This window comes from Gigantopelta aegis, chromosome 3 (genome assembly GCF_016097555.1).
Source record: "Gigantopelta aegis isolate Gae_Host chromosome 3, Gae_host_genome, whole genome shotgun sequence".
In the NCBI taxonomy this organism is placed as follows: Eukaryota; Metazoa; Mollusca; class Gastropoda; order Neomphalida; family Peltospiridae; genus Gigantopelta; species Gigantopelta aegis.
In genome coordinates, this window is record NC_054701.1 from 38987085 (window position 1) to 39014679 (window position 27595).

General features: G+C 36.0%; 1 protein-coding gene across 1 annotated transcript; it reads right to left on the bottom strand.

The window, feature by feature from the left end:
• Window positions 1-711: 711 nt before the first annotated feature.
• Window positions 712-26050, bottom strand: LOC121368020 (protein starmaker-like). Its single transcript, XM_041492531.1, has 10 exons — window positions 25744-26050; window positions 24337-24462; window positions 15337-15442; window positions 14976-15019; window positions 12540-12568; window positions 10317-10445; window positions 8530-8790; window positions 7011-7134; window positions 5130-5605; window positions 712-4420 (listed from the first exon to the last, which is right to left on the bottom strand). Exons 2-10 carry the CDS (start codon window positions 24432-24434, stop codon window positions 3504-3506), a joined length of 2184 nt encoding a protein of 727 aa, XP_041348465.1. The 5' UTR covers window positions 24435-24462; window positions 25744-26050; the 3' UTR covers window positions 712-3503.
• Between the last annotated feature and the right edge of the window lie 1545 nt (window positions 26051-27595).

Here is a 27595-nt window from a genome sequence, read left to right on the forward strand (position 1 = left end):
TCCTAATATATGTAGTAGCACAAAGTGAATTTTACAGATAAGAAAAAAAGAAGAAGAAATCAATTAAAGACTACCAACATTAGGGTGACTAAAAACACACTGAATACACACATTGATATTCTCAAAAAGAAAAAAAACTATATTTAATTTATAATTTTAGTTGGTAAAATCTTAATGGTAGCAAACTCGGAACAATCTCTTTAAGCTAGTCTTCATATAGTTCATCAAGATTAACCTCCAATAAAAGTCCAAGCACAATCAAGCTTCATGCTTGGCTTGATATAAGATCAATACGATATACATGTATATATCAGGGGTGGGAATTCTCCTCATGTAACATTGCATTTCCTCACATTTTAGTTATTTTTGCCTCCAAAATGTGTCGGATGGCACATATTTTAACCTAGGATACCCCTCTTAGATTTCCTTTTTTTTTTTTTTCACAGTTCACCAATTCCCACCCGATATATATTTGACAATTGCAGTGACACGGATGTTTGTTTTGGTAAATTTATAATACTAACATTTTGGGGTATTTTTGCACAGGCATGTATGTGTGTATCATATATATTGATATTGTTGAAATAAGTTGACATGCAGTTGGAAAGATGATTTAGGAAAAAAACCCATTATGTTGAGTACTTTTTTGTGAGGAGTATAAAATGTCATGGAGAAAAGAATCATTGTTAAAGTCATAACTCAAAACCAATGTATATCTTTCAAGTTTATTACAAGACTTGTATAAATATAATCTACTTTTCTCATTCCTGAATCATGGAATGTGTTATTACATCACAACAATAACAAATGTATCACAGACACGTTTTGTAACAAAATGATCACATTAACAAATTCACAACATGCATGCATGTAAATAACTTAAGTGAAATACTACTACATGCTACAAACATTTTAAGAAACATGTTCAATTGAGAAATTTTAATTTTAATAAAATTATTGAATTTGGTGATCAGAACATCCAAAAATAAATACATGTACAATTTTTTGATGTCTAACATAAATGATAACTGATACTTCGTTGAGAAGGGAGAAACACGCAGCCACCACAGAGGCAATATATACACTTACAGATTAGCAGCTATGGATCTTATATATGTACTTGCCCAGACAGTACAGTACATATCACAGCTTTTGATATACCAGTCAAAGAGCACTGGTAAGGGAGACAATCCAGTAAGTTCACCAAGGGAACACGCCTATGGGCTGTCACACAATAGATGTGTGTTTACAGGTGTTCTGCATTCCACACAAAACAAAAGAAAGGGAGGGGTCAAGTGCTCGCCTGATGCGTGACTGATCTATAGTCCATCCCATCCTTTAAAAAAAAAAATTGTAAATAATTTTAGTTTGGTATGACGTAAATGTAAGAAGAAAAGTAAATTGTTTTGGAAATAACCAAAAAACACCAGAACAAATTGTGTGCAATTTAGAAAATAATTGGCTCAGAAATAAATAACTCCATGGTATGAAAAAATGGTGATCTCCGTGGGAAGGACTATAGAAGGAAGAAATTATTGTTTTATTTAAAGATGCACTCATCACATTTTATAAGTTAAATGCATCATTAAATACAAAATTTATTATTTTCATTTTCCACAAAAAGAAACAGTAAGCAAGGTTTCGGGCCGAAATATACTACCGGTATTATGTGTAAATCCAACTATTAAACTACAAATTTATACAAGGACGATGGCTACTTGTACTGTCAGCAAAATTAAAATAAAGGTTATTGATTGGACCTCCAAATGACAAGGACTACAACTAAGTAAGTTCGAAAGATCGTTAGAAATTGTACAAACATAAAACTGAACGTCAAACATACTGAGGTCACTGGTACCACCAACAATAAAAACATTAAAAAAAAATAAAGAGGCAGATTTTTATAAAACATTCTTTGACGGACAAAAATTAGGTCTTTGGAGATCTGTATGTATTGAGGGCCTCAAAAATAAAATTGAAGATCTCAATTCAAAATGAAATCAAGGACCATTAAATTATTATTAAGGGCTAACTAAACATACATAAATACATATATACTAAAAACTATGGTTAAACATGTAGCCAAAATGTGCTTATCATTTGTGTTTTACATTTTGGTAGTCCACAATGGGTTAAATACATCCAAATAACATTTTTAAAAAAAGCATAAAAATAACTACTAATGTCATAAACTTGCTGTGACATCACATATATGGAACCGAAAGTGCCTTGCTTTAAAGACTCGTCTGTTGCAAAAGAATAAAACCATACCATGTTTTATAGTTAAAAGCTTTATCAGGAACTTTAAATACATTTAAGTCTCAAATGATCTTGACATCAAGGGGAAGGGGACAGGGTGCAGATAAAGTTTCACTTGGTCAATACCCATACCAAATATGAAAGCCACCCATTAAAGGATTAATGAGCCAAAAGACAATTAGTCTAGAATAACTCGAACCAAATGTTAACCAATTTCTAAATGACCTTGACCTTAAATTGGCATCATAGGTATAATGCTGGTTAACACCAATGGCATAACCAGCATGAGACAGATGAGGCGCTTTCTTTAATTTTTTCCATGACACTGATATTTATTTTACAGGTCTGGGTCTACTTCGACATTTTTTCCTCTCTGGCTACGCCCCAAAACACCTATACCAAATATTAAAGCTACATGTATGCATTAAAGGATTCAAGTGTTAAAGACAATTAGAAAACAATTAACCAAACTGTGCATTAACTTCTACAAGATTGACCTTTAAAACGGGTTACATTTATGGGGATGGGTGTGTGCATTATGACTTGGTAAACATCCATATCAAATGTGAAAGACATTCATTAAATAATTCAGTTAAATGCAATTGGTAAACTAACCAAACATTAACTAAATTCTAAATGACCTTCGTCTTGCCAGGGAGTCTCATTCATGGAGCTGGGGGTATAGCCTACAGTTGAAAGACTATCATTTGGTGAATAGCTGTGAAAGTCATCCATTAAGCCAGTCACATTCGATCATTAAAGACAATTAGAGAACTTTAATCAAACTTGAACCACACTTAACTGAATGTTAATCCTGCTTAAACTAAATACAATTCTGTAATGCATTACAAAATAGTCTTAACACATACTAGAATGATGTCTGTAAACACAGGAGTCCAAGCAGAATTGAAAATACATCAATGGTCATATGTGAACTTTGACCAAATTAAACATGACTGTAACCAAAAGTTGCAAGAACATTCGGCCATATGGATATTATCTTTTTAGTGACTTCCATTATATGTTCCTTGCAAGCCAAAAATGACAGCAATTTATGAAACGCATACATTTTACTTGATGAACTACATAATGCAACCTTTGCATATTATCCAATTTTTGTCATTTAAATGAAAGTGCATAAATTATAGTAGTAAATAAGTGCATAGCACCAGAAGAGTTAATCGTCATAAGCAAGTTTTTCAAAATTGTTTGTTCTTCTCTCATTCATGAATCTGCATTAATTTTTAGTATTCAATTTTATTGACATCTTTTGGCTTCCCATCCGTAAGATCAACTGAATCCTCACGAGAAAATGAAGCCCTTTTTTCTTGTGCATCAGAACTGTCTTTCTCTGGTGTTTTTTCTGTTTCTTTTGATAAACTATTGGTATCGGGTGATTGATTTTGTGTCGTGTGTTCATCTGTTGTTGTATATTTTCCTGGTGTATCACTGGATGAATCCGAAGAAGTTGTCGTTTTGTTTGTTGTGTTTTCACTGGTATCTGCGACAACAGATTTTTCTGGATACGTTGAAGATTTTTCTGTCGTTGACCTTTCAGTGGTGGAGTCTTCAGTGGATGAATCTGTAGAACCAGATGAACTGGAACTTTTTAATTTTCCTGGTTTTCCCTTCTGCTCATCATCTGAGAAATCATCTGAATATGATTTGTTGTTCTTGTCAGTAGATTTCTCGCTGGTCCTGTCGTCCTTGTCATCTGAATACGATTTGTTGTTCTTGTTGTCAGTAGATTTCTCGCTGGTCCTGTCGTCCTTGTCACCTGAATACGATTTGTTGTTCTTGTCGACAGTAGATTTCTCGCTGGTCCTGTCGTCCTTGTCATCTGAATACGATTTGTTGTTCTTGTTGTCAGTAGATTTCTCGCTGGTCCTGTCGTTCTTGTCTGAATATGATTTGTTGTTCTTGTACTCAGTAGATTTCTCGCTGGTCATATCGTCTTCATCCTCCTCCTCTTCAGATTTCCGTTTTTCTCCTTCGCCTCCTCTACCATCGGAACGAGGCTGAATTTTTGTTTCTTCTTTTGGCTCGTCCTCGGCTGGTTTCTCAATTTCAACTGGTTTCTTCTCACGTTTTTCTCTTCCTCTCGTGGACTCGCTGTCACTACTAAAATCTGAGTCATTATTCTCATCCTGATTTTCCGACTCTGAAAGGTAAAAACAAAAGTATAATCATCAGGCTTCACTGCTAATTAAAACATTTCAAAATGCACTCTTTGAAATTTGTTCACATCTTACTGAAATAAAATTGTACATATATGTACAATCACATATTATGAAGATAATTCAAGAAAGTTACTAAATGAGAAGAAGTCCCAAAAGCCTATGAAATGATTACCAAATGATTTTTGTTTGTTTGGTTTGTTTAACTACACCACTAGAGCACTTCGATTTGGTAATTTTGACATAATCTTAAAGAGGAAACCTGCTACATTTTTACATTAGTAGCAAGGGATTGTTTATATGCATCCTCCCACGGACAGGATAGCACGTACCACAGCCTTTGATTTACTGACTAGAATGAGAAATAGCCCAATGGGCTCACCGACGGGGATCAATTCCAGACCAACTGCATCAGGCGAATGCTTTATTACTGGACTACATCCATCCCCTGATTACCAAATGAAGAAAGGAAATGTTTTATTTAACGACGCACTCAACACATTTTATTTATGGTTATATGGCTTTGGACATATGGTTAAGGACCACACAGATATTGAGAGAGGAAACCCACTTCATGGCCTACTCTTTTTCGATTAGCAGCAAGGGATCTTTTATATGCACCACCCATAGACAGAATAGCACATACCACGGCTGATTACCAAATGAATGCTCAACAATAAACTGCCAGCTTACCTTCCTTGCTGACCATTGATCCACGTCCCAGTCGTGACATGGGGCGCCCATGACCTTCTCTTGGGGACGGGTAATGCATGTGGGTCAGTTCGGTCGGGTAATCATCAGAATCATTCTCCTTGTCCGAACCCTCGACATCGACCTCTCGTTTTTCAGCACCTTCTGTCTTCACTTTGTCTGCATCCGTCTCACCAGATGTCTTCGCACGATCTTTGTCCGAAGCTGAAGAAAGCTTTTTCGATCCTGTGGTTTCCTTTTTCTCCAAACTTGTCTTCTTTTTAGATGATGCAGTCTTGATTTTCTTTGAAGTTGTATGACCTTTACATGATGCTGGCCGAGTTTTTTCACTCTTGGCAGGTTTTGACTTCTTTTTATCTAAAGCTGTATCACTTTTGCATGTTTTGGTTTCTTTGGTTTCACTTTTCTTGGCCATTGATAAACTGGTTGAACTTCGAGGTCCTGACTCACGGCGGGTTCTGAAGTATTAAGAGCAAATATATATAGTAAAGTACACTTAATGAACATGCATAGAACGAACTACTGTATAGAACAAACTGATCGTAAAGTCCCATTTTATCTCCAGATACATTAATAACAAACTTGTGCAAATGTGTACAATGAACTACTGCTATATAGAGAATAATACATGAGTGGCTGTTAGATACCATTTATCTTACGAGTTGTTTTAACATCTTTATTGACTAAAAGATATTTACAACCCTTTGCACGTGTAGCTGACTTACATGTATGTGTCACAGACACATGATTGCCAGGTTAACTATATGTCACAGTGTAATCGATTTCCACCGTGCTGTTTTTTTTAATTGGACATATGGCATTGATGACCTGGACATCACCTAGGAGCAGCCAGTCATATATCTTGAAAGTGTCAACACACATGTGTGTAAACAACTTTGTGTTATCAAAAATAACACATGGTGTTCTCACCAACAGGTGTGTAAGAAAACGAACTAACTATCATGGTCCCTTCCGGTTTGTTATAAGAGTACTTTACTTTAAATACTGTCAATTAATAAAATCTTTAATTATTCATTCATTATAATTGCTGGGACTGAAATGGATGGAAGGAAATGTTTTATTTAATGACGCACTCAACACATTTTATTTACGGTTACATGGCATCGGACATATGGTTAAGGACCACACATGTATTGAGAGAGGAAACCTGCTGTCGCCACTTCATGGGCTATTCTTTTCGATTAGCAGCAAGGGATTTTTTATATGCAACATCCCACAGACAGGATAGTATATACCACGGCCTTTGTTACACCAGTTGTGGAGCACTGGCTGGAACGAGAAATAACCCAATGGATCCACCGATGGGGATCGATCCCAGACCGACCGCGCATTAAGCAAATGCTTTTACCACTGGGCTACACCCGGCCCCGGACTGAAAGGAATACTCCACGGATAGTTAGGGTCCCACAGTGACCTGCACTGAGGTCCCATACTGAGATTTTATCAAAGATGGGGGAAAAGAATTAATAATTTCCCAAACAATCTTGATTTCAGGAATAGGCAGTGTTCACACTGTTAGACATATTCCTCATTCCTTCATTTAAGGAACATTTTGTTCACCATAGTATCGTGATTTACTAATCAATTTTCAAACTGAAAATTAAAAAAAAAAAAATGTCCAATTGTTCATCCATCCATCCCTCATTCATCCATCCTTCATTCCTCCCTCCCTCCCTCATCCATTTTGTTCATCATAGTATTGTGAGTTACTAATCAATTTTCAAATTGAAAATTTTTGAAACAAAAAATGTCCAATTGTTCATCCATTCTTCCCTCATTCATTCATCCATCCCTCCATCCATCTATCTTCCCAAATTGGAACTCTACAAAATGGATAAATACCTTGACTCCTGTCCTCTCAGTGGAGGAGCCGACCTGACTCTGTATTCTCCTGGCCCACTCTGAGTCTTTCGAAAGTTAAGCAGATAACGCCTGTAGTTCTCACACTGTTTGGAGCTGTACACATCTGAAAGTAAGGTAATCTGTGTCATTAATTTTACACCTTTTATTGTGTAACAAGGTTGCCGTTATTCTTTAAAGTTATGGGATAACCATATTAGGCAAAGCGTTTCATCAGCAAGTCCCAAGCAACGACAACCATCGTGAAACTAATTTTTTTCAGGTGATATTATTGGTCACATTAAGGACATGTAGTTTCTTTTTCACTACTTTAGTGATTTCTGAAAATATTTTTGTCAAGTAAATCTGCAAACTTGAAATGAATTTTAAAAAAACAAATCCTGTGAAGTGGGGATGCAGATTTTCAGAATTTTAATTTTAACAATGGCTCTGTTACTATTTACAGTACTGAAGGGACACTATTTCCAAATTTTAGATAAATGTTGGTTCACTTAAGTTTGACCTAAGAAACCGATTGTTCGATTACAAGAATTATATTTGCGTAACTAATGAGTTAAAGGGACATTCCTGAGTTTGCTGCATTGAAAGATGTTTCTGACTAATAAAATATTTCTACGATTAAACTTACATATTAAATACATTTTCGTATTTAGAATATCAGTATATTCAATGTGTTTCTGGTCATCTTAATATTTGTAAAAAGCCCAAACTGGATTTTGTCTTCAAATAATTTCGTACTTACGAAAAAATACGTTTTTGGACATAAAATGAAATTTAACCTACTACAAATATTAGAACGATCAGAAACACGTTTAATATACAGCTTCTAATATTTTATGCAGAAAAATATATTTGATATGTAATTACAATCACTAAAAAGTCTCTGTTAGTTGATAACATCTTTAAAAATGCAGCAAACTCAGGAATGTCCCTTTAAATTTTAGGTAACTGGATGTTGGTTCACTTAACTTTTACCAAAGTAACCAATTGTTTGGATACAAGAATTATATTTGCGTAACCAGTAAATTACTAAATTTAAAACCCATCTACTATCTTGAAAGTTACTATCACTGTTCTAAGTTCCTTAAATGACTGATTTTGCTTCCTTTCTAACATTCCGTGCTATACGTGCATAATGCAGTAATACTAAATTATGTACTGTACGTGTATGATACATAAAAAGTTTGTTTTGTTTAACAACACCACTAAAGCACATTAATTATTAATCATGAGCTATTGGATGTCGAACATTTGGTAATTCTGACATTTAGTCTTAGAGAGGAAAACGGCTACAATATTCCATTAGTAGCCAGAGATCTTTTATATGCACCATCTCACAAACAGGATAGCCTTTGATATACCAGTTGTGCTGCACTGGATGGAATCAGAAATAGCCCAATGGGCCCACCGATGGGAATCGATCCTAAACCGACCGCACATCAAGTGAATGCTTTACAACTGGGCTATGTCCCGCCACTATGTGATAAGTGTAAATAAATACCTCTGTGTTCTTCTCGTCGGAGTGCCTGGTCATACTGCGACTGCTTCACTCGCCTCAGGTTCTGCACGCTGTACACCCGGGCGATGCTCATCAGGTAGTTTTTCTCGCCGGTGTTGGTCAGTTCGTCCATGAAGCTTGTGTCGCGAAGCAGCTCCGCAGACCGACAGCCACGGTTCCTGTGGCGGGGCCGTTTCCATAGCAACACATGTTCATCCGTCGGCAGACAGCTGGTGTGTCTCCGAGAGTTCACACTCGATCCATCTGGATGATTAAATAACAATAAGTCAAAGTTAGTCAATGTATACCAGGTAATTAACAAAAATTAAAATGGAATACAAATGAAATAGCTTCCTTTAAATGGGATGGTGCATATAAAAGATCCCTTGCTTCTGATGACAAAATGTAGCAAGTTTCCTCTCTAAGACTATATGTCAGAATTACCAAATGTTCGACATCCAACAGCCGATGTGCTCTAGGGGTGTCGTTAAACAAAACAAACTGCTTCCTTTAAAGGGACTATCGTGAGTTTATAGCCATTTTAGGTTTTCAGGAAAATAAAATATTTTTACAATATTAAAATTACAACTTACTTATATTTATTTGCTTCAAAAAAGTAAAGTTTGTTTTATTTAACGGTGCCACTATTGATTTTTTATCTTATCATCGGCTACTGGACGTCAAACATATGGTCATTCTGACAGTTTTTTAGAGGAAACCCGCTGTTGCCACATAGGCTACTCTTTTATGACAGGCAGCAAGGGATCTTTTATTTGCGCTTCCTACAGGCAGGATAGCACAAACCATGGCCTTTGTTGAACCAGTTATGGATCACTGGTTGGTGCAAGTGGTTTACACCTACCCATTGAGCCTTGCGGAGCACTCACTCAGGGTTTGGAGTTGGTATCTGGATTAAAAATCCCATGCCTCGACTGGGATCCGAACCCAGTACCTACCAGCCTGTAGACCGATGGCCTAACCACGACGCCACCGAGGCCGGTTTTACTTGCTTCAAATATTAATATCTCTATAACCAATGCATTTTTAGACATCGTCATTTTGTTTGTTTTTTCGTTGTTTTTTTTCGTAATGTTTTGTAGTATCTCAATATCGATTTTTGTCTAAAATAATTTACAAAATTTGAAATAATTTGGTTGAAAGTCATTCCAAATGTATTTATTCATAATACTATATTTAATACATGTTATGGTAAGACAGTGTTTCACAAAAACAGAAGAGAAGGATGTGTTTATTTTGTTGGGGGGGGGGGGGGGGGGGAGCACAAAAGAAAGTCTTGCTTGGGCTGAAAACTCAGGATATACAGTCCCTTTGAAACTAAGCACATATGTCATTTAGCTCAGTCTGTCTAGGATCGATCCGTGTCTTGTTGAGCCCATTGGGCTATTTCTCATTCTAGCCAGCGCACCATGACTGGTATATATGTGTATATCAAAGGCCATGGTATGTGCTCTCCTATCTGTGAGATTGTGCATATAAAGATCTCTTGCTACTGATGGAAAAATCTAGCGGGTTTCCTCTCCAAGACTATATGTCAAAATTATCAAATTTTGGACATCCAGTAGCTGATGATTAATAAATCAATGTGCTCTAGTGATGTCGTCAAACAAAACCAACTTTTAACTTTTATTGGATGGCATCACATCAAAAGTATAAACCCTAAAATCCATTAAAACCATAACTATGATATTGCTGCATTTCATTTTCTTGGTTAAGCTATACCACAACCTGCCTTCAGGAGGTGTTAGCAGTTCTTCAGTGATTGTACTTACTGGCAAACTTGTATGATGGCCTCTTTGAAACATTGAACCAACCTAGGTTCACGTTATGTTCTGGGGTAAACACTGGGCTGTCCGAGTTCAAACACTTCTGGTGGGCATCTCGATTCACATGTGGTCGGTCTGAAACAGATATTGTACTCAGTAGAATTCATCAAATAATACAGTAAATACATAGATTATTATACGAGCTTGAGTGTCATACTAATTTTACCTAATGTGTATCAAGATTTTTGTATTACCCAAGCGAGACGGAAGGTAATACATGAATCCTGATACGAGTTTTGTAAAATCAGTATGATTCACAAGCGAGTGTAATAATTTCTTTATTATCCACATTATCCAAAATATTATTTTTATGAATAACATTCTAGGACCATGTGAAAACGTTTTAAATGTAACTAGAGACGACGAAACGATGTCATTTTCTGAAATGGTGTCATTTTGGAAAGTGTTTACACAGATCTAACACTGGGGAAACTGTATTACGTTATGATGTCATTTCCCAAAATTACTTCATTTGTTGTGCACGTGAAATCATTATGACACACATGGGTCATACTGATTATATTTCCCTGAATATTTTGAACTATGTGGATAATAAATAGAGGGTAATTACCTGAGTGGTATGCGAGCCTCTGGTGAGCATAATACATTATTTTTATTCCTAATATATGATACTGACGATACCAAAACATACAAGGGTAATTATTATAAACTCTTTATCATATAATTTCAAGCTTAATACAAATTTTTGTTAACTGTATATATGCAACTTTAATTCCTGTCAGCCATTACCCGATATTCAAATGACGTAAGAATATAGGACACAGGGTCTTTTTGAATGGAAATGATGTTTTTTTAGATATCCTTACATAAAAATAAACTAGTGCTTAACCTTTTTTGTTTTCTGAAAGCTGAAATATTTTTGTTTGACAAGTATGAATGGATATGTCAGTTATAGAGTGTCACCATAGTACATTTGTTTAAATGCCAATAAACATTGTGCCATGGCCTTGATTTACATCTAATTTGCAAACTATAAAATTTTGAAAGTATACTTTGATTACACTGCTAATACATGTATATGATAAATTTATTTATCTACAGAACAAATTGTTGAGTTGTACTAACACCAGTGATAGGCGTATGGGCTCCCAGTTTTGCAACATTTATTCATATTACCATTACTGCCAAACAGCTACAGGTATATAATGAATCACTACACATTTTTACATGGATTACAACTAATTTTGTGGGTAGAATTATGGAAATACAAGGTAAAAAGGTATCAGGTCAGCACATTTTGCCCGAATATCTCGTATCGTTTTTAACTAAATTTGAGGAACTGACCCCCCCCTCTCCCCACACACACACACACGTATCTTGTACACTTATGACACCAGTATTTAGTGCCTTCACTTCAATATCTGGAAATTTACAAATAATGTGTTTTGGAAAGGACCTCTTCATACAATTACTTTTCTGCATACCTTTTTTTATAAAGTTGCATGCCCTCTCTATAAAATTCCTGGATCTGCCCCTGGGTGGCTATGCAGTTGTGGTATATAAGGAACTCAATTACAATGTATATAATCTGTATTGATGTCTGAATAGTTTGTTGTAAAAGGCAGCCAGTGCAGACATCATGCTACCTGATGAAATCAGCTTCTTGTTAACTGGCTTATTCTGATAAGCCTGTTGTCATGTTAATGGAGTAACAGAATATTCTATATCTAGTTTACACGCATGTCCCAAACAAAATGACAATCAATATCTCTTTTCTCTCCCCTCTGTCTTCCTCCCTCCCCCTCTCCTGTCTGTCTGTCTGTCTGTCTCTGTCTGTCTCTCTATATATACAGTGAAACCTCTCAAGACTGGACCCTCTGTAAACCGGAATTTCCTCAATACCGGACGTCTTACAGTCCCTTTGCAAAAACCAGGACAGAACTTAACATCTCTAAATTGGATCCCTCTTAAAACCGGACTTTTGTCTTGGTCACAAGGGTGTCTGGTTTAGAGGGGTTTCACTGTATATATAATATATATACATACATACTTACATCTCTTTCTCTATATATATCTCTCCCTCCCTCCCTCCCCCACTCTCTCTCTCCCTTGAGCTGAGATGTTATTAAACAAATATTGTTTTCATTTTCAATTACACAGTACAATTAGTGAAACCCAGCCCACCTATATTAAAATGTTATACCATACCTGTTGTGTGTCTGCTAGAGTCTGGATGGCTGAAACAGAGATGTACAAATAATTAATGTCAGAAGACCATTTATTACCCATATGGTTAAAGATATATTGGTACATGCATATCAAAGTGATACGTCCCACTAGAACGCCAAGTGGGACGTAATACTTCATAACATCATCGATTGACACAATACAACCTTACAGGAACGTCAACCAAACGAGATGAGTGATATAAATTAAGATCGATTATGGGTAATAAATAGGATATTAAACTCCATTGTAATTTCCATTGTCACGAGCTTGAAAATTATGTTACTTGGGACATAAACATGATACGAAATGGAAGCTTTTTTAAAAATCCAATAAATATTTAATGAATACAGCATATTATAGAGAAAAACTGAATGCATGCTAGTCACCATTTTAAGTGTTTTGTGTCAATTACCAGTACATGTATTTTAGTTCTGGTAGACAAAACAAGAAAAGGTAAAAGTTAACTGGAAATAACAATTTTTTTATATTTTTATGAGCAATTTGTAAAAAGAAATAGGTCAGTATATACATTGTATAAATAAAATAGCAACACTCACTGAGTAAAGAATGACGTCTGCTGATGAACTTTGAAACTATATTTTGTTAATTAGTTTATCCTACTAAACTCTGTATTAGATTTTTTTTTTTTATAATTTGTTTGGGTTTTTTTATGCATGCGTTTTTAAAATTAGTTTTATAAATTACACACAAAAATAAAACATATAAATTATATGTTATTTCTAAAACAGTTTTTCTTTTATCGGTACATCAAACAAAACTGAATTTAAAAAAAAAAAAAAAAGTTTTTTTTTTTTAGAAAGAAACCACTTAAAATGGAGGTTGGTACGAGGTATACAATGTAGTATGGTTTAAACAATATTTATTCCCAATTATAATGCTGATTGGGGATTGGCCAACAGGCAAAACGCCTATATCAAGACCTCTCCCTACTATGTAGTATCCATTTTATTGTGCAGTGATCAAAGGAATGTGAATATATTTTAAATGTCTATTGTGCTAATCTACCATTTCAGTGAAGTATCAACCAAAACGTTATTCATGCCCTTGGTGAATGAGTCCTTTTATTTATTTTAACATATATATATATATGACTTGTGTTGAATGTATTACACAAGATCAAAACTATTTAAAAGATACAAATACTCAAAGCATATATAACCCAAACTGGGAAAATAAAATAATCAGACCACATACTTTGTTTCTAATTATTCCCCACCCTATATTCGAGATGATAAATATATGCATGCTAAAAGTTGACAGCTTTGTCGATTAATTATTAATCTATAACCCCCTACCAAAAAATAAAACAAAAAACCACACACATATAATCATACAATTTATACAGCATTCAAAATTTAAAACGTCAATGGACCCATTGGGCTATTTCTCGTTACAGTCAGTACACCACCACTGGTACATCAAAGGCTGTGGTATGTGCTATCCTGTCTATGAGATGGTGCATATAAAAGATACCTTGCTGCTAATCAAAAAGAGTAGTCCATGAAGTGGCAACAACGGGTTTCCTCCCTCAATATCTGTGTGGTCCTTAACCATATATCCGATGCCATATAATCATAAATAAAATGTGTTGAGTGCATTGTTAAATAAAACATTTCCTTCCTTTCTTTCAAAATTTAAAAGTGAAAAAAGAAGAGAAAAGAGAACCATGGAGCGGCATGTACCTTTGGTCATGTTTTGCTATTTATTCACCAGATACCAGTCAAACCTGTCTATAAAGACCAAACAGGTACCTGTACCTTTATGAACCTGTGGCCTACATATTTCTTACACCCTTGTAATAGGAGATAAACCGTGTAGATCAATATCATCTCCAACAGATGATAGGATGATCCATGGTGTTCACCCAGTGACAATAACAATAAGACCCAATCAAATAAGGAAGACTAAAATTGAATGTTGTGTGATGTGTAATTTAACTTGAAACCTATTGCCCTGTGACATACAAATTAACTGCTGTGCAAGTGCTGTATGTAAGTTTTAGTTGAAAAAGATGTTTAATTTTTTTTTTTAGATATGTAAGAAATAGAATACTACATTAAATTTTATGTCTGTTAAAAACACAACCAATGAGCTTTATCTCATTAAATACGTTTTTAAAACAGCTTATAAGATAAAGACATGTAGTATACAGAGGCCCCTCGTAGTACTCACTCACTCACACTCTCTGACTGTGACTCACTCACTCACTCTCTCTCTCTCTCTCTCTCTCTCTCTCTCTCTCTCTCTCTCTCTCTCTCTCTCTCTCTCTCTCTCTCCCCCTCCCCCCCCCCTCTCTCCCCCTCCCTCTCTCTCCCTCCCTCCCTCTCCCTCTCCTCTCTCTCTCTCTATTCTGGTTAAAGTACATTTAAAAGCTTATCTGAATGAAAATCTCACTTTATAGCTCCCTTACTCTCCTTGTATCCTCTTAATCTTGGTGACTGAAAAAAATAAAATAGAAAATAAATTAAAAATATGAAATGAGAATACGCTCATATTCAAAATTGTATTAAAGATGTAAGTAACTTTCTGGTACCGGGTACCTTGGACTGGTTGAATCTACAACTCCATACATGATGATGTATACTATAAATTTATCAGAGAACCTATTTCCAGAGGTACAAGCATTGTGTTAAAGATGTAAGCAACTTACCTTGGACTGGTTGAAGCTATAATCCAATACACAAGCAACATAAACCATATCAGAGAAAATATTTCTACAGGAACAAACATTGTGTTAAAGATGTAAGCAACTTACCTTGGACCTGTTGTTAAGAAGAATCATCTGGGTGGTGCTGTTGCGCACATCGTATGTCTCTGCCACTGGACTGTCTCTAGGCCACCCAGTCCCATTGAATGATGGTCTGAAATATATATAGAGAAACCTTCAAAACCAAACCCTCTGTAAACCAGAATTCCGTCTCAAAACCAGACGTGTTTTGTGGTCCCATTTTAAATACCAGTACAGAACATAACCTCTCTAAACTGGACACCCCTTAAACTCTGACTTGTTAATTGGTTTCGTGGGTGTCCGGTTTAGAGGGGTTTCACTGTAATGTGTTTGTGCAGTGGAAATCAGAACAGACTTAAAGTGCTCCTACTCGAGCCTTGTTTTTGACTGTGGACAGTTTTGGCATCCACAATAATGCAATACTTTTTCTAACTCATTACATCTATTGTTTTAGGGACAGGACGTAGCCCAGTGGTAAAGTGCTCGCTTGATGTGTGGTTGGTTTGGGATCGATTCCCGTCGGTGGGCCCATTGGGCTATTTCTCACTCCAGCCAGTGCACCACGACTGGTACATCACAGGCTGTGGTATGTGCTATCCTGTCTATGGGATGGTGCATATAAAAGATCCCTTGCTGTTAATCGAAAAGAGTAGCCCATGGAGTGGGAACAGCGGGTTTCCTCCCTCAATATCTGTGTGGTCCTTATGTACGTAACCATATGTACGACGCCATATAACTGTAAATAAAATGTGTTGAGTGCATCGTTAAATAAAACATTTCCTTCCTATTGTTTTAAATATGGCATCAGAGATATGGTTGAGGACCACACAGATTCCAGATCTCGTCGTTTAAGGGGAGCTATCACTCTCGCTCCCCAACACTCCCCTGAGACCAGTTCAGGGAGAGTAATTTGTAGCTACCCTTAATTATCATGTGAATTTATATAGTATCATGATGGTAATATCATAATAGCTCTCCATAATCTAAGTTAGGGAAGCAATTAATAATCACTTCAATTTTTTTCATGACGAGAACATTTTGTTTAGTATCGTGATTCGCTGTGCAAATTTCTGAGATCAATACACAATTCTAAAAATTTGCTACTCAATTTTCAAAACATTTGCTACTCAATTTTCTAAAAATTTGCTATTCACTTTTCAACTGATCACTAACTGTCACTAATTAAAATTTTAAAAATAAAATCTTCTCTGGAGGTCTTATAAAAAAATTTATATTACAGTTGCTAGTGTCACATTTTGCTAGTTTTTACATTTTCATTCATTTTATGAACTCACCTAAACATCTTATCATATTCCTGATTCTCGTTGCTAAGTTTTCTCAAACGCATAGCATGAGCTAAAAACATGATGGCACGTATCAACCTGCAAACCGACTATAAATCCAAACAGTCAAAACCATTTGCTTGGCGTGGATCTATCTCCAGGCAAAAACAGCACAGAACAAAATAGCAATTTCCTTCTCAATAGGCTGTCTTCCTGCTAGCCAATGTTTACACTGTTTTGTCACACAAATAAAGCAATTACGTTAAGTCAATAATCCATCCACTCGAAAAAACCATCATAAAGGCAACAAAGCATAAAACATTGCACACATCCTGCAATTTACTCCATGGTGGAATTAGTTAGCGATCGTCCGCTTAAAAAAAGCTAAACTCTGTGATGCAGTGGCCAATTTATCAGCATCAACTAGCCGGGAAAGGTTTACTGCCGAACAATGACAAAACATATTCCTTTAATTATCTGACATTTTATTGATCCGAGTCTGAGCACATATCATCTTGTAAATCATACCATGCCAGGTGGTAAAAATTCCAATAATATTATGACTCCTGTGTCCTTTTTCTGCGTAGAGTATGTGGCAAACACCTGTACACTTAATTGTTATATGTTTATAATCAATGCAGTTTCCATGTTTTGGAGATGAGATCAGGGATACAAGCTTTTGGCATCAGTGTATTGGTCATGTTGCCAGCAGAGATTGGCTGTTTTCTTAGCTGTCTGGCAAACAATATCATTAAAAATTAAATGACCATCAATTTTTTATCACTGATCATGTGTTTGTTATCCACTATCATTAACATGATTGCCCATTTGTTTGTCTTTTATTTGCCTCCTATTTCATTTTCTGATTATTTTTTTTACACAAATTAGTACATTGTTATATAAATTTAAACATGGTTGACTTTTGTTCTTTTATAATTAATGTTTTTGATATTTTCATAACAATTTAAAGCCATTCCAATGGTCCAGCCTTAGCAACGGAAGTTTATTCATTTTTGGATGAAGGTAAAAATAACGTTGTCAGGGAACGTCATATGTGATACATGTATATTTGTACTTTGTCGTATTGAGTGTTATTGTTTAAGAAACAAACAAAAATTATAATTCAAAATAAAATATGTACTTTTAGTGTTATTATTATTTAGTTTGTTTCACATTTAATTAGAAAGATTGTCCTGTTATTTCTTTTACATTCGTTAGGAATTTTAAGGTATGAAAATACAAATCATCCGCAATCGTCTGTGAATGTTTTACTCTTAGAAAATGTGTTAATTATACACTGAATAGTCAATCCTTATTATGACAATCAAATTTATAATCACTTTAAAAATAATTTTGTTATAAAAAAAAAGAATAATAATTATTCTATGATTTGCCGTATTATAGTTGAAAGTGTCACATTTTGCTAGTTTTTAAATTTATTTGTGTTATAAATAACTAGAAATTAATTTATTCCACACTTAACCTTTACACAATTAACTCAAGAAAAAAAAAAATATGACATACTGCCATTCTGCCTGTATGTGACCATTTATAAGAATACTATAACAAATTACAAAACAATTAATTTTTATTAGACAAATTTTTCACACCTGAATATTTAAATTAATGTACAGGCCCAAGGATTTTGTTTGGCCTATATTAATTAAAAAAATATAATTTCTGCAGTTGTCTTAGAGAAATTAGGATTACTAATTAGTTATTAAGACTACAGAAATGTTTTAAGTCTTTCAGAATATGTGTAGCCCGTATGTCTTTTGGCAGGTATATCAGTCAGATCTAGAGAGTTAATACACTAGCTGTTTAGTTATTATGATAATTTTATTACTCCAGCAGGCACTCACAACGGGGAAAATAAAAATCCTAATTTCTCACTGAGAAATTATCATGCATTGGTTTAATGTACACTACTATTGGACGATTTGTCGCCAACAAACCAATCACCTTGTTGGTACTAAATATGACATCATCACGATTTGGCAAAACACACAATGATGTCATGTTGTTTAAAGCGTTTGCGTTTACGTCTTTCTGGTTTCAGTGATAAACTTGTAATAAAATGGTAGTTTAATGAAATTCATTATAGATTTATATTTTTAACAAAATATATAGAACTTTGGGTTTTGAAAATTATTTGTGAACCGTAAATAAAAAACAAAGTTAAAGCAATACCCAGAACAGTAAAGTAGTTTACATTGTTTCTACATACATGGACATGTAGCCGATGTAGGCTATATCGAAAATAAAGGCTTTTAAAGAAACCCCAAATACATGTAGCTGGGGTAATACCAGTTATTATCAAATTTATGTCCCTCATGAAATAATTTTCACTTAGGACATAAATTTGATAATAACTGGTAACTCGTTTATTATCCTCTATATATCATTTGACAACAAATTAACAGGAACACACCAGGCTTTGTCATGCTATCATGCTTTGTCATGCTATCATGATGGCTCCCCATCACTTCCTAGAGACTAGCTCAAACTTTAAAGTTTTGTTTATCTCCCTTTAGCATGTTGAGTTGTTTTTGTTTAACGACACCACTGGAGCACATTGATTAATTAATCATTGGCTATTGGATGTCAAAACATTTGGTAATTTTGACTCGTAGTTATCAGAGGAAACCCGCTACATTTCTTCCTAATACAGCAAGAGATCTTTTATATGAACTTTCTCATAGACAGGAAAACATGCACATACGTACCACAACCTTTGTTCAGTTATGGTGCACTGGTTGGAATGAGAAAAAACCCAATCAGCTGAATGGATCCGCCAAGGTGGATTGATCCTGCAAGCACTCAATCGACTGAGCTAAATCCCACCACCGTAGCATGTTGAATTCCAAAAAAGGATTAAATTTCAATGATCAGTGTGGTAATAGCTTAAATGGCTCCTCCTAATCTAAGTTAAAGGAGCAATTAATAATTCCCCTCAATTTGTTTTTCACACCAAGCTCTGGCACACTATTTAATTTAAAAAAAACAAAAAACAACCAGAATTGCTACCCTGATGCCTAGCCCAGAGCCCATTATGACTCTCCATGGCCATTTATATCACACCGTTATTAAGTATATCAGTGTGTATCAGTTACATGGTGCAGACGTAATTACTGGTATTGTTACTGCTACTGACCGGCCTCCGTGGCATTGTGGTTAGCCTAGTAGGTACTGGGTTCGGATCCCAATCGAGGCATGGGTTTTTAATCCAGATACCGACTCCAAACCCTGAGTGAGTGTTCCGCAAGGCTCAATGGATAGGTGTAAACCACTTGCACTGACCAGTGATCCATAACTGGTTAAACAAAGGCCATGATTTGTGCTATCCTGCCTGTGGGAAGCGCAAATAAAAGATCCCTTGCTGCCTGTCATAAAAGAGTAGCCTATGTGACAACAGCGGGTTTCCTCTCAAAATCTGTGTTGTCCTTAACCATATGTCTGACGCCATATAACCGTAAATAAAATGTGTTGAGTGCGTCGTTAAATAAAACATTTCTTTCTTTATTACTGCTACAAATAAGTTCACTTAATACAGTGATATTGATCCACTATAACAAACTGATAATTATAAATTACAAATCAGTGTGTCATGTGCCCATCCATAAATTTACTTTATACTCTAGTGGCTATTCATTCAACATTCTACAATCAGTTAAAACTGTACGTTATTAATAACCAATAAAGAAGTAACATCAAACATGTCATAAAGGTTTTGTTTATTAAACTCAGTGGATAGACTATTCATAACACCTGCATTACCTGGTTGTTGCCATATTTACTCATTATACTGTTTCCATGTTTATCATGTACCGTGTTTGATAGGTATTCTCGCAGTGAAATAAAGTCCATTGACAAATCAATTTCTTATCTGTGTACCCACTTGGCAGTTGTTTGTTGAGAACAGTTAATCAAACACTGACTGAAGTGGAACGTTTGCGCAATGATTGAAGGAAGAAAATGTACCCGGTTTTTCAATGGGTGTAAAATATGTTATCAACACTGTGACAGACAGCAATTGATTAAAGGAAAAAACAATTAATTATATAATGGTTAACAATAACATGACTGCACTGGTTTGACAGGATTATACTCCAATAGCAACCTTTTTATTTGGTGTTATTTTGTGTTGTACATTAGATGCAATAAAAAAAGGAAAGGAATATTTGGTTAACACCTCAGCACATTATAAACTACAGCTATTTGGTGTTTAACATATGGCCATTTTCAAACTTGGTATATTAAATCCATTGCAGGCCCGTAGGAATGATATACATGTATGAAAGGGGTGGGGCACAATCTCTAGGAGATGGAAGCCCAAGCAATATTTTTATCTGTAAAAAAAAGTATATTTTTGTCCTTGGGTTCCCATGGGCCTACATTAATAAAAAAAAAGGACAAAAAACTTACTACTGCTAACCCTACCAAAAAAAAAAAATAAAAAAAAATAAAAAAAATAAAAAAATAATGAAATACTTTTTATGGTCCTCTCCATGGACAGGACGTTACACACCATGGGTTTTGACGTACCAGTTGTGGGGCATTGCATGGTTGGGAGTCTGTTGAGTGTGATCAATCCGGTGACCCACTACTACTCGGCTCAAAGAAGGAAGAAACATTATTTTATTTAACAGGGTGGAATGTAGCCCAGTGGTAAAGTGCTCGCTTGATGCACAGTCAGTCTAGGTTCGATCCCTGTCGGTGGGCCCATTTGGTTATTTTTTCTAACAGCCAATGCACCACGACTGGTATATCAAAGACTCTGGTATGTGCTGTCCCATCTGTGGGATGGTGCATATCAGGCGCGTACCTGCCTGTACACAAGTACGCAGTGGCGTCCAAATCATTTTTAAAAAAAACCCCACAAAAAACAAACAAACAAATCTTAAAAAACCCAATGGAAAACCGTGCCCATGAGAGAAAAGGAGAGGGATAACCAAATTGTAGAATAATGGCACATTGTCAAGTTCACACACATGCACATAGTGATGTTCGCCACTTGCAATACACATTAGGTGGTATGCTAGTTAAAATGTCGGATGTGCACCATATGACGTCTAGGTTTCAAAACATTTCGGGGGGGGGGGGGGGGGGGGGAATGCCTTCTGTGCTCGACTGTAAATTTGGAATCCACATAAAAAATGGCTTGGTACGCCCCTGCATATAAAAAGATCCCTTGCTACTAATTTTAGCAGGTGTCCTCTCTAAGTCATTATGTCAAATGTCAATACATTGTATTACCAAATGTTTGACATCCAATAGCCGATGAATAATATTAAATCAATGTTGTGCGGGGACCATGGTTAAAAGTTTTAGAAGGCCACAACTGACACACTTAGTACTTTTTTTATGTATTATAATTTTAAGTATGACGCCAGTTTGGAAGTATATCAATAACTTCATTTTAAGTTTTCTCTTTTCAATCTTCTTTTTATTTCCACTTTTGTCCCTGCTCCTTTTTTATATATTAGTATATTGTTTGCTATGTACTTTGTAAGGTAGTGAAATCAGGGCCCCCAACCCTGACACTATCATAACATATTTCTGGGGCAATAAACTATTTAAAAAAATTAAAAAAACCCCACCAATATTGTGCTCTAGTAATGTAATTGTTTTGTTTTTTAAATATGGCATCAGACATGGTTAAGGACCACACAGATATAATTAGAGAGGATTACTTTGATTAGCAGCAAGGGATCTAGTAATAGTACTGAGTTTTAAAAATATGTATTTAAGACTTACATACATGTACATGAACCATTTGACTAAAGGATAATTATCAGGGGTGGGAATGGGTGAACTGTAAAACAGAGGAAATCTAGAGTTGTCTGGGGCCAAGGACGATTAAAATGCAAGGAAATGCAATATTCCAAGAGAGGAAAACCACGCATCTTAGGAGAATTCCCACACCTGATTACTACTAAGTCTTTAAATTACACTATGTTGTAAGTCTCGAGTTACCAGTGTGTTGAGGTGAATACTCAGTCATTATAATGCATTTGCAGTTTCTAGTTGAAGGTGCCAGCCACAAAATAGATTCCCATGGGAAATATTAGGAACAGGTATGACCAAACAGGGCCGTAGCTAGGATTTTTTGTTTGGGGGGGGGGGGGGGGGGGGGGAACTGAGTAGTTAATAGTCTAAAACTCCTTAAACAGTTAAGAAGATAATTTTCTTTAAGTTTCTATAATGCTTTCCGGATTTTTTCTGGGAGGGGGGGGGCAACTGCCCCCCATGCCCCCCGCTAGCTACGGCCCTGCCAAAGCAGCTACAATCAACATGCTTCACCTCACACGGAGAATTAAATAAAGAAACTACTAGATTAAGTTACATTCATTATTAATATTACAGCAAACATGCATCATGATTGCTTTTGTAAAGTTGCAGATTCTAATTTCAGCTCGTGAAATTAGATACTTATGTTTTGTTAATCTACAAATCTGTAACACAACTGAGTAAACTTATTATAAAATGAAACTAAAGTCTGTGATGTTTTAACCTCTAAGAATACTGTTATGACAAATATTTGTTTGAAGTACATTTTGTATTACCAAAAAACAGGGGGCACGACTTGCTCAGTGGTAAAGCATACACTTAATGCACAGTCGGTCTGGGATCGATTCTCGTTGGTGTGCCCATTGAGCTAATTCTAGTTCCAGCCAATGTACCATGACTGGTATATCAAAGGCAGTGGTATGTGCTGTCCTGCCTGTGGGATGGTGCATATAAAAGATCTCTTGTTACAAATGAAAACATGTAGCAGGTTTCCTCTCTAAGACTCTCTAAGACTAGACATCAAAATGAGCAAATGTTTGACATCCAATAGCCAACAGTTAATAAATCAATGAGCCCTAATGGTGTCGTTAAACAAAACAAAGTTGAACTTTACAAAAAGGATCACCAGAAACACTTCAGATGTATGAAAATGTCTTTTCTAAAGAATAAAATGAAAGTACTAGGTAACTTCTAATTTAAACGATCACAAGTGGCTCTAATAGTAAAACATATGGCAAAGTGTTTAGAAACTGTCACTTTTAAGTAGCACAAACATAAATGTTTTGATTCATCAATTTCAACTTATTTTCATGTGTAACATTATAAAAATCAACCTTCACTGAGGGGATTCGAACCACGGACTCTCAGTATGAGAGTCCTTCGCTCTACCAACTGAGCTAACAGGGAAATTCCGACTAGCTACTGCCAGTAGGAGCACTTTATACCAACACTCCTATATGCTTATATCTAATTAAGGTTCAAACACACTATCCTGGGTACACACCGTAGCTATCTGGGCAAGTGGGTTAGTTATTAGTGGGTAGTGACAGAGACGAGGGTGTAGCGGCCTTACACCTACCCACTGAGTCATTAAAAACTCACCCTGGGTGGGAGCCAGTACCAGGCTGTGAACCCAGTATCCAGCTACCAGCCTTATCTTTGATGGCTTAATCACGACACCACCAAGGCCAGTAAATAAACATTTCTAGTAACTAGTTCAGATCAAAGTGAAAATTTATTGGTTACATGAAACACCACTTTATAACAACAAATCCTTTCACATATATCTTACCAATGACAGGCATGGCAGTATTCAGTGCTCTATTTAAAGTTAGATAATATGTATTTCAAATTTTGACCCACTGAGATTCTATTTGGTATAAGGCTACTTTAAGACATTGCCTACAGGTCAAGATAACTTAAACAGTGACCAAGTTATTTCATGACCATTCACCTTCTTAACTGTTCATCGATGTCCGCGGGGGTGGCAGTTCGAGGGCAGGGTGTAGAATAGTGGTTCAAACCTGGAGTGTGGAACAGTGTGGTGGACATTTCTCTGGTGCATAAAACCACTTAAAACCTGATAAAAATAATAAGAAAAATGCATAAAAACCTAAAAACCTGATAAAAATAAGAACACAAACACATAAAAACCTTAAAAAATTATAAAAATAATAAGAAAAAAAAGTGAAATTTACAAGTAATGAAAATGACAATGTTCTATCAATTTCAAAATAATATTCATATAAAAGGCAAAAACCTAAATTTTTTCATTTGAGTACAAGCCAAAAATCTTTTGTTCAGTGGGAGTTTGCAGTGGCATAGTGTGGGTTGCCAGCGTCCGGGGACGCAAGTGAACCAGTGAATCGTCAGCACTCCCTGAGTCCCTTCCACCAGTCCAGAATTCTGCGCCAATGTAACCGACCCGGTGGCCTCGCCCACGCTACGCCACTGGAAGTTTGTAACTTTTAGTGATGAGGATTACTTTTAGGAGTAGCATGTTGTCACAGTATGTGCAGTCTGGAAATAGGATCCACTGTATTATGCAGAGGAGTCATTGAAATATTACGTAACACTTGACGGGGTGGGTGGGTGTATGCAGCATTACAGTGGGTGGGCAGGGGTATGTCCAAATGTTATGTAGTGTTACATCGGGTGGGTGGGTGTACTGAACAGCACAACGTAATGCACTTTTTTTTATTACTAATACATGTATATATATACAAAAAATTATAAACACTCTATCATGGTGACAATATTTAATGTTGGTACATGTAGTTATATCTAGATGTAAACACAATAATTATAATAGAGTTAAACTGTGTGCTTCCCATATAGCAAAACTGCATTAAAATTATATTACACACATAGCATGACTTGTTTCTGAATGGGATGTGGTGTGTGTGTGTGTTTCCAAGCTTTACATAATATTTTGGAGTTGTATGTTCAGGTGTTATGGGGGGGGGGGGGGGGGGGAGGGAGAATGTCCAATTTTTACCAAAATAGCATTACATAATATTTGAATGGCTCCATAGCAGAATAGCACATTACAAAATGCAGATTAAATTTATTGATAATTAGGGAATCTTTTTACAAATTAAAGTTTCAAGGCTTGTGTCAAAACATCTGCATGAACCAACAATAAATAAATAAACACATTACAGTCGCCACCCCCCAAAAAACAACAACCCCACAACAACAACCAAACACAAAAAAAAAACAACAACCCCCCCCCTCCAAAAAAAAAAAAAAAAAAAAAAAAAAAAAATATTCGCTCCGTTTACAGTTACCAACAAAAGTAACTCGGCAATAACAATGAAAGTTTACATAACTGCACATAATACAATGCTTTAATACAAACCTCAAAACGGTTTCCTTACACCGACTTTCTGCAACAGCATGTACAAGTTTCAGTTTGCGAATCGATTAGCCCACTGGATCAATAAAATCGAAACATTCAACAGGTGCGACAAGCGGCGCAAGAAAACCAAAACGCTAACTTAGTTTTTAAATAAAACCATATGTATGTTATCAACGAATAACGTGAGATTTGAAGAAAAGCAATTAGATTTACAAGTAGGCCTAGTTTGCCTATTTGATCAAAAACAACGAAAAGCTCACACCCGGTTACACCAAATTCTGTTACCCGTAATATATAGTCCATATATCTGTATTCATGGTCAACGTTTACTTGTTTATAGAACATGTTGTATACTGTGGTATTATACTACTAAGAGTATAATAGATCCCGTTACATACTGTGGTACAAACACAATTGTAAATGGGGCACCAGTAAGCATTAAGATAAACAAAAATAATAATAATAAAAAAATAAACACCAACAAAACATACCTAGGTTACGGGGGGGGGGGGGGGGGAGTGTCAGGGATTTTAGCATGTGCTTGTGTGGGGGGGGGGGTAGACGATGACGAATGAAGTTTATCGGATGGGGGGGGGGGGAGGTGAGTGATCATGCTCCCTCGAACCCTCTTCACAGATGCGCCTGTGTGTGCATATACAGGCATTCACTGACTATTGACCGGCCTCGGTGGCGTCGTGGTAGGTCATCGGTCTACAGGCTGGTAGGTACTGGGTTCGGATCCCAGTCGAGACATGGGATTTTTAATCCAGATACCGACTCCAAACCCTGAGTGAATGCTCCGCAAGGCTCAATGGGTAGGTGTAAACCACTTGCACCAATCAGTGATCCATAACTGGTTCAACAAAGGCCATGGTTTGTGCTATCCTGCCTGTGGGAAGTGCAAATAAAAGATCCCTTGCTGCTAATCGGAAGAGTAGCCCATGTAGTGGCGACAGCGGGTTTCCTCTCAAAATCTGTGTGGTCCATAACCATATGTCTGACGCCATATAACCGTAAATAAAATGTGTTGAGTGCGTCGTTAAATAAAACATTTCTTTCTTACACTGACTATTGATTTAGTATTTTAATAATTAATAAACTCATTACTAAATTGAATTATGGATGTTATAAATCAATATTTTGGTAACATGCACTCAGATCATTACCATTAACTTTAATAACCAAGTTCTCTAGCTTAGTACATGTACTATACAATGGAACATTTTAAACACAGAACTAGCTACCCAGTTTAACACACACAGACACACGCGCGCGCCATGTTCTACTACGAAAATATCAATAATGTTTTTATACTTTAAAATGTATATCTGAATGCAATAGATAATATTGAAAGAAAAGAAACGCTTGAGATGATGCCATGGAGATACTGAAGGATATTATAATCACTTGACCAAGTGACATGAAAATTAGCATTTGCCATACAATTTATAAGTGTACACATATACAAACACATCGAGCAATGGACATTCCTGCCTAAGGAACAACGTTACCTGTACACCGGTATTTAGAGACGCTCTCACCATGGTAGCGAGATTAGTTCGGCTACCTTAAGGCGTATAGTCGTGCCCCCTTTGTAACCGGCTTTACTGTCACCTGCATACATTGCATGTATACTCGTATCGTTTGAACTCCGTTGTATAGAAGGCACGCAACAATTACCCAACGTGATTTCTTTGGGCCGTAGAAGTTAGAGTTTATACATATGTCACATTAAATTACAATTAGTTTTATTTATAGTTGAAAAAAGTATTCTGGCACTACCAATAATTTATGGGAGGCACTTGATATAATCTGATATGCGAGTTCTCTGGGCGTATTTTATATTAAAATC

Coding starts and splice junctions, on each gene's coding strand:
- LOC121368020 (XM_041492531.1), bottom strand. CDS start 24,434: ATGTCCACCACACTGTTCCACACTCCAGGTTTGAACCACTATTCTACA. Junction 12,569..14,975: donor GAGAGTAAGGGAGCTATAAA/GTGAGATTTTCA, acceptor TCTCTGTTTCAG/CCATCCAGACTCTAGCAGAC. Junction 8,791..10,316: donor GCCATCATACAAGTTTGCCA/GTAAGTACAATC, acceptor TTAATCATCCAG/ATGGATCGAGTGTGAACTCT.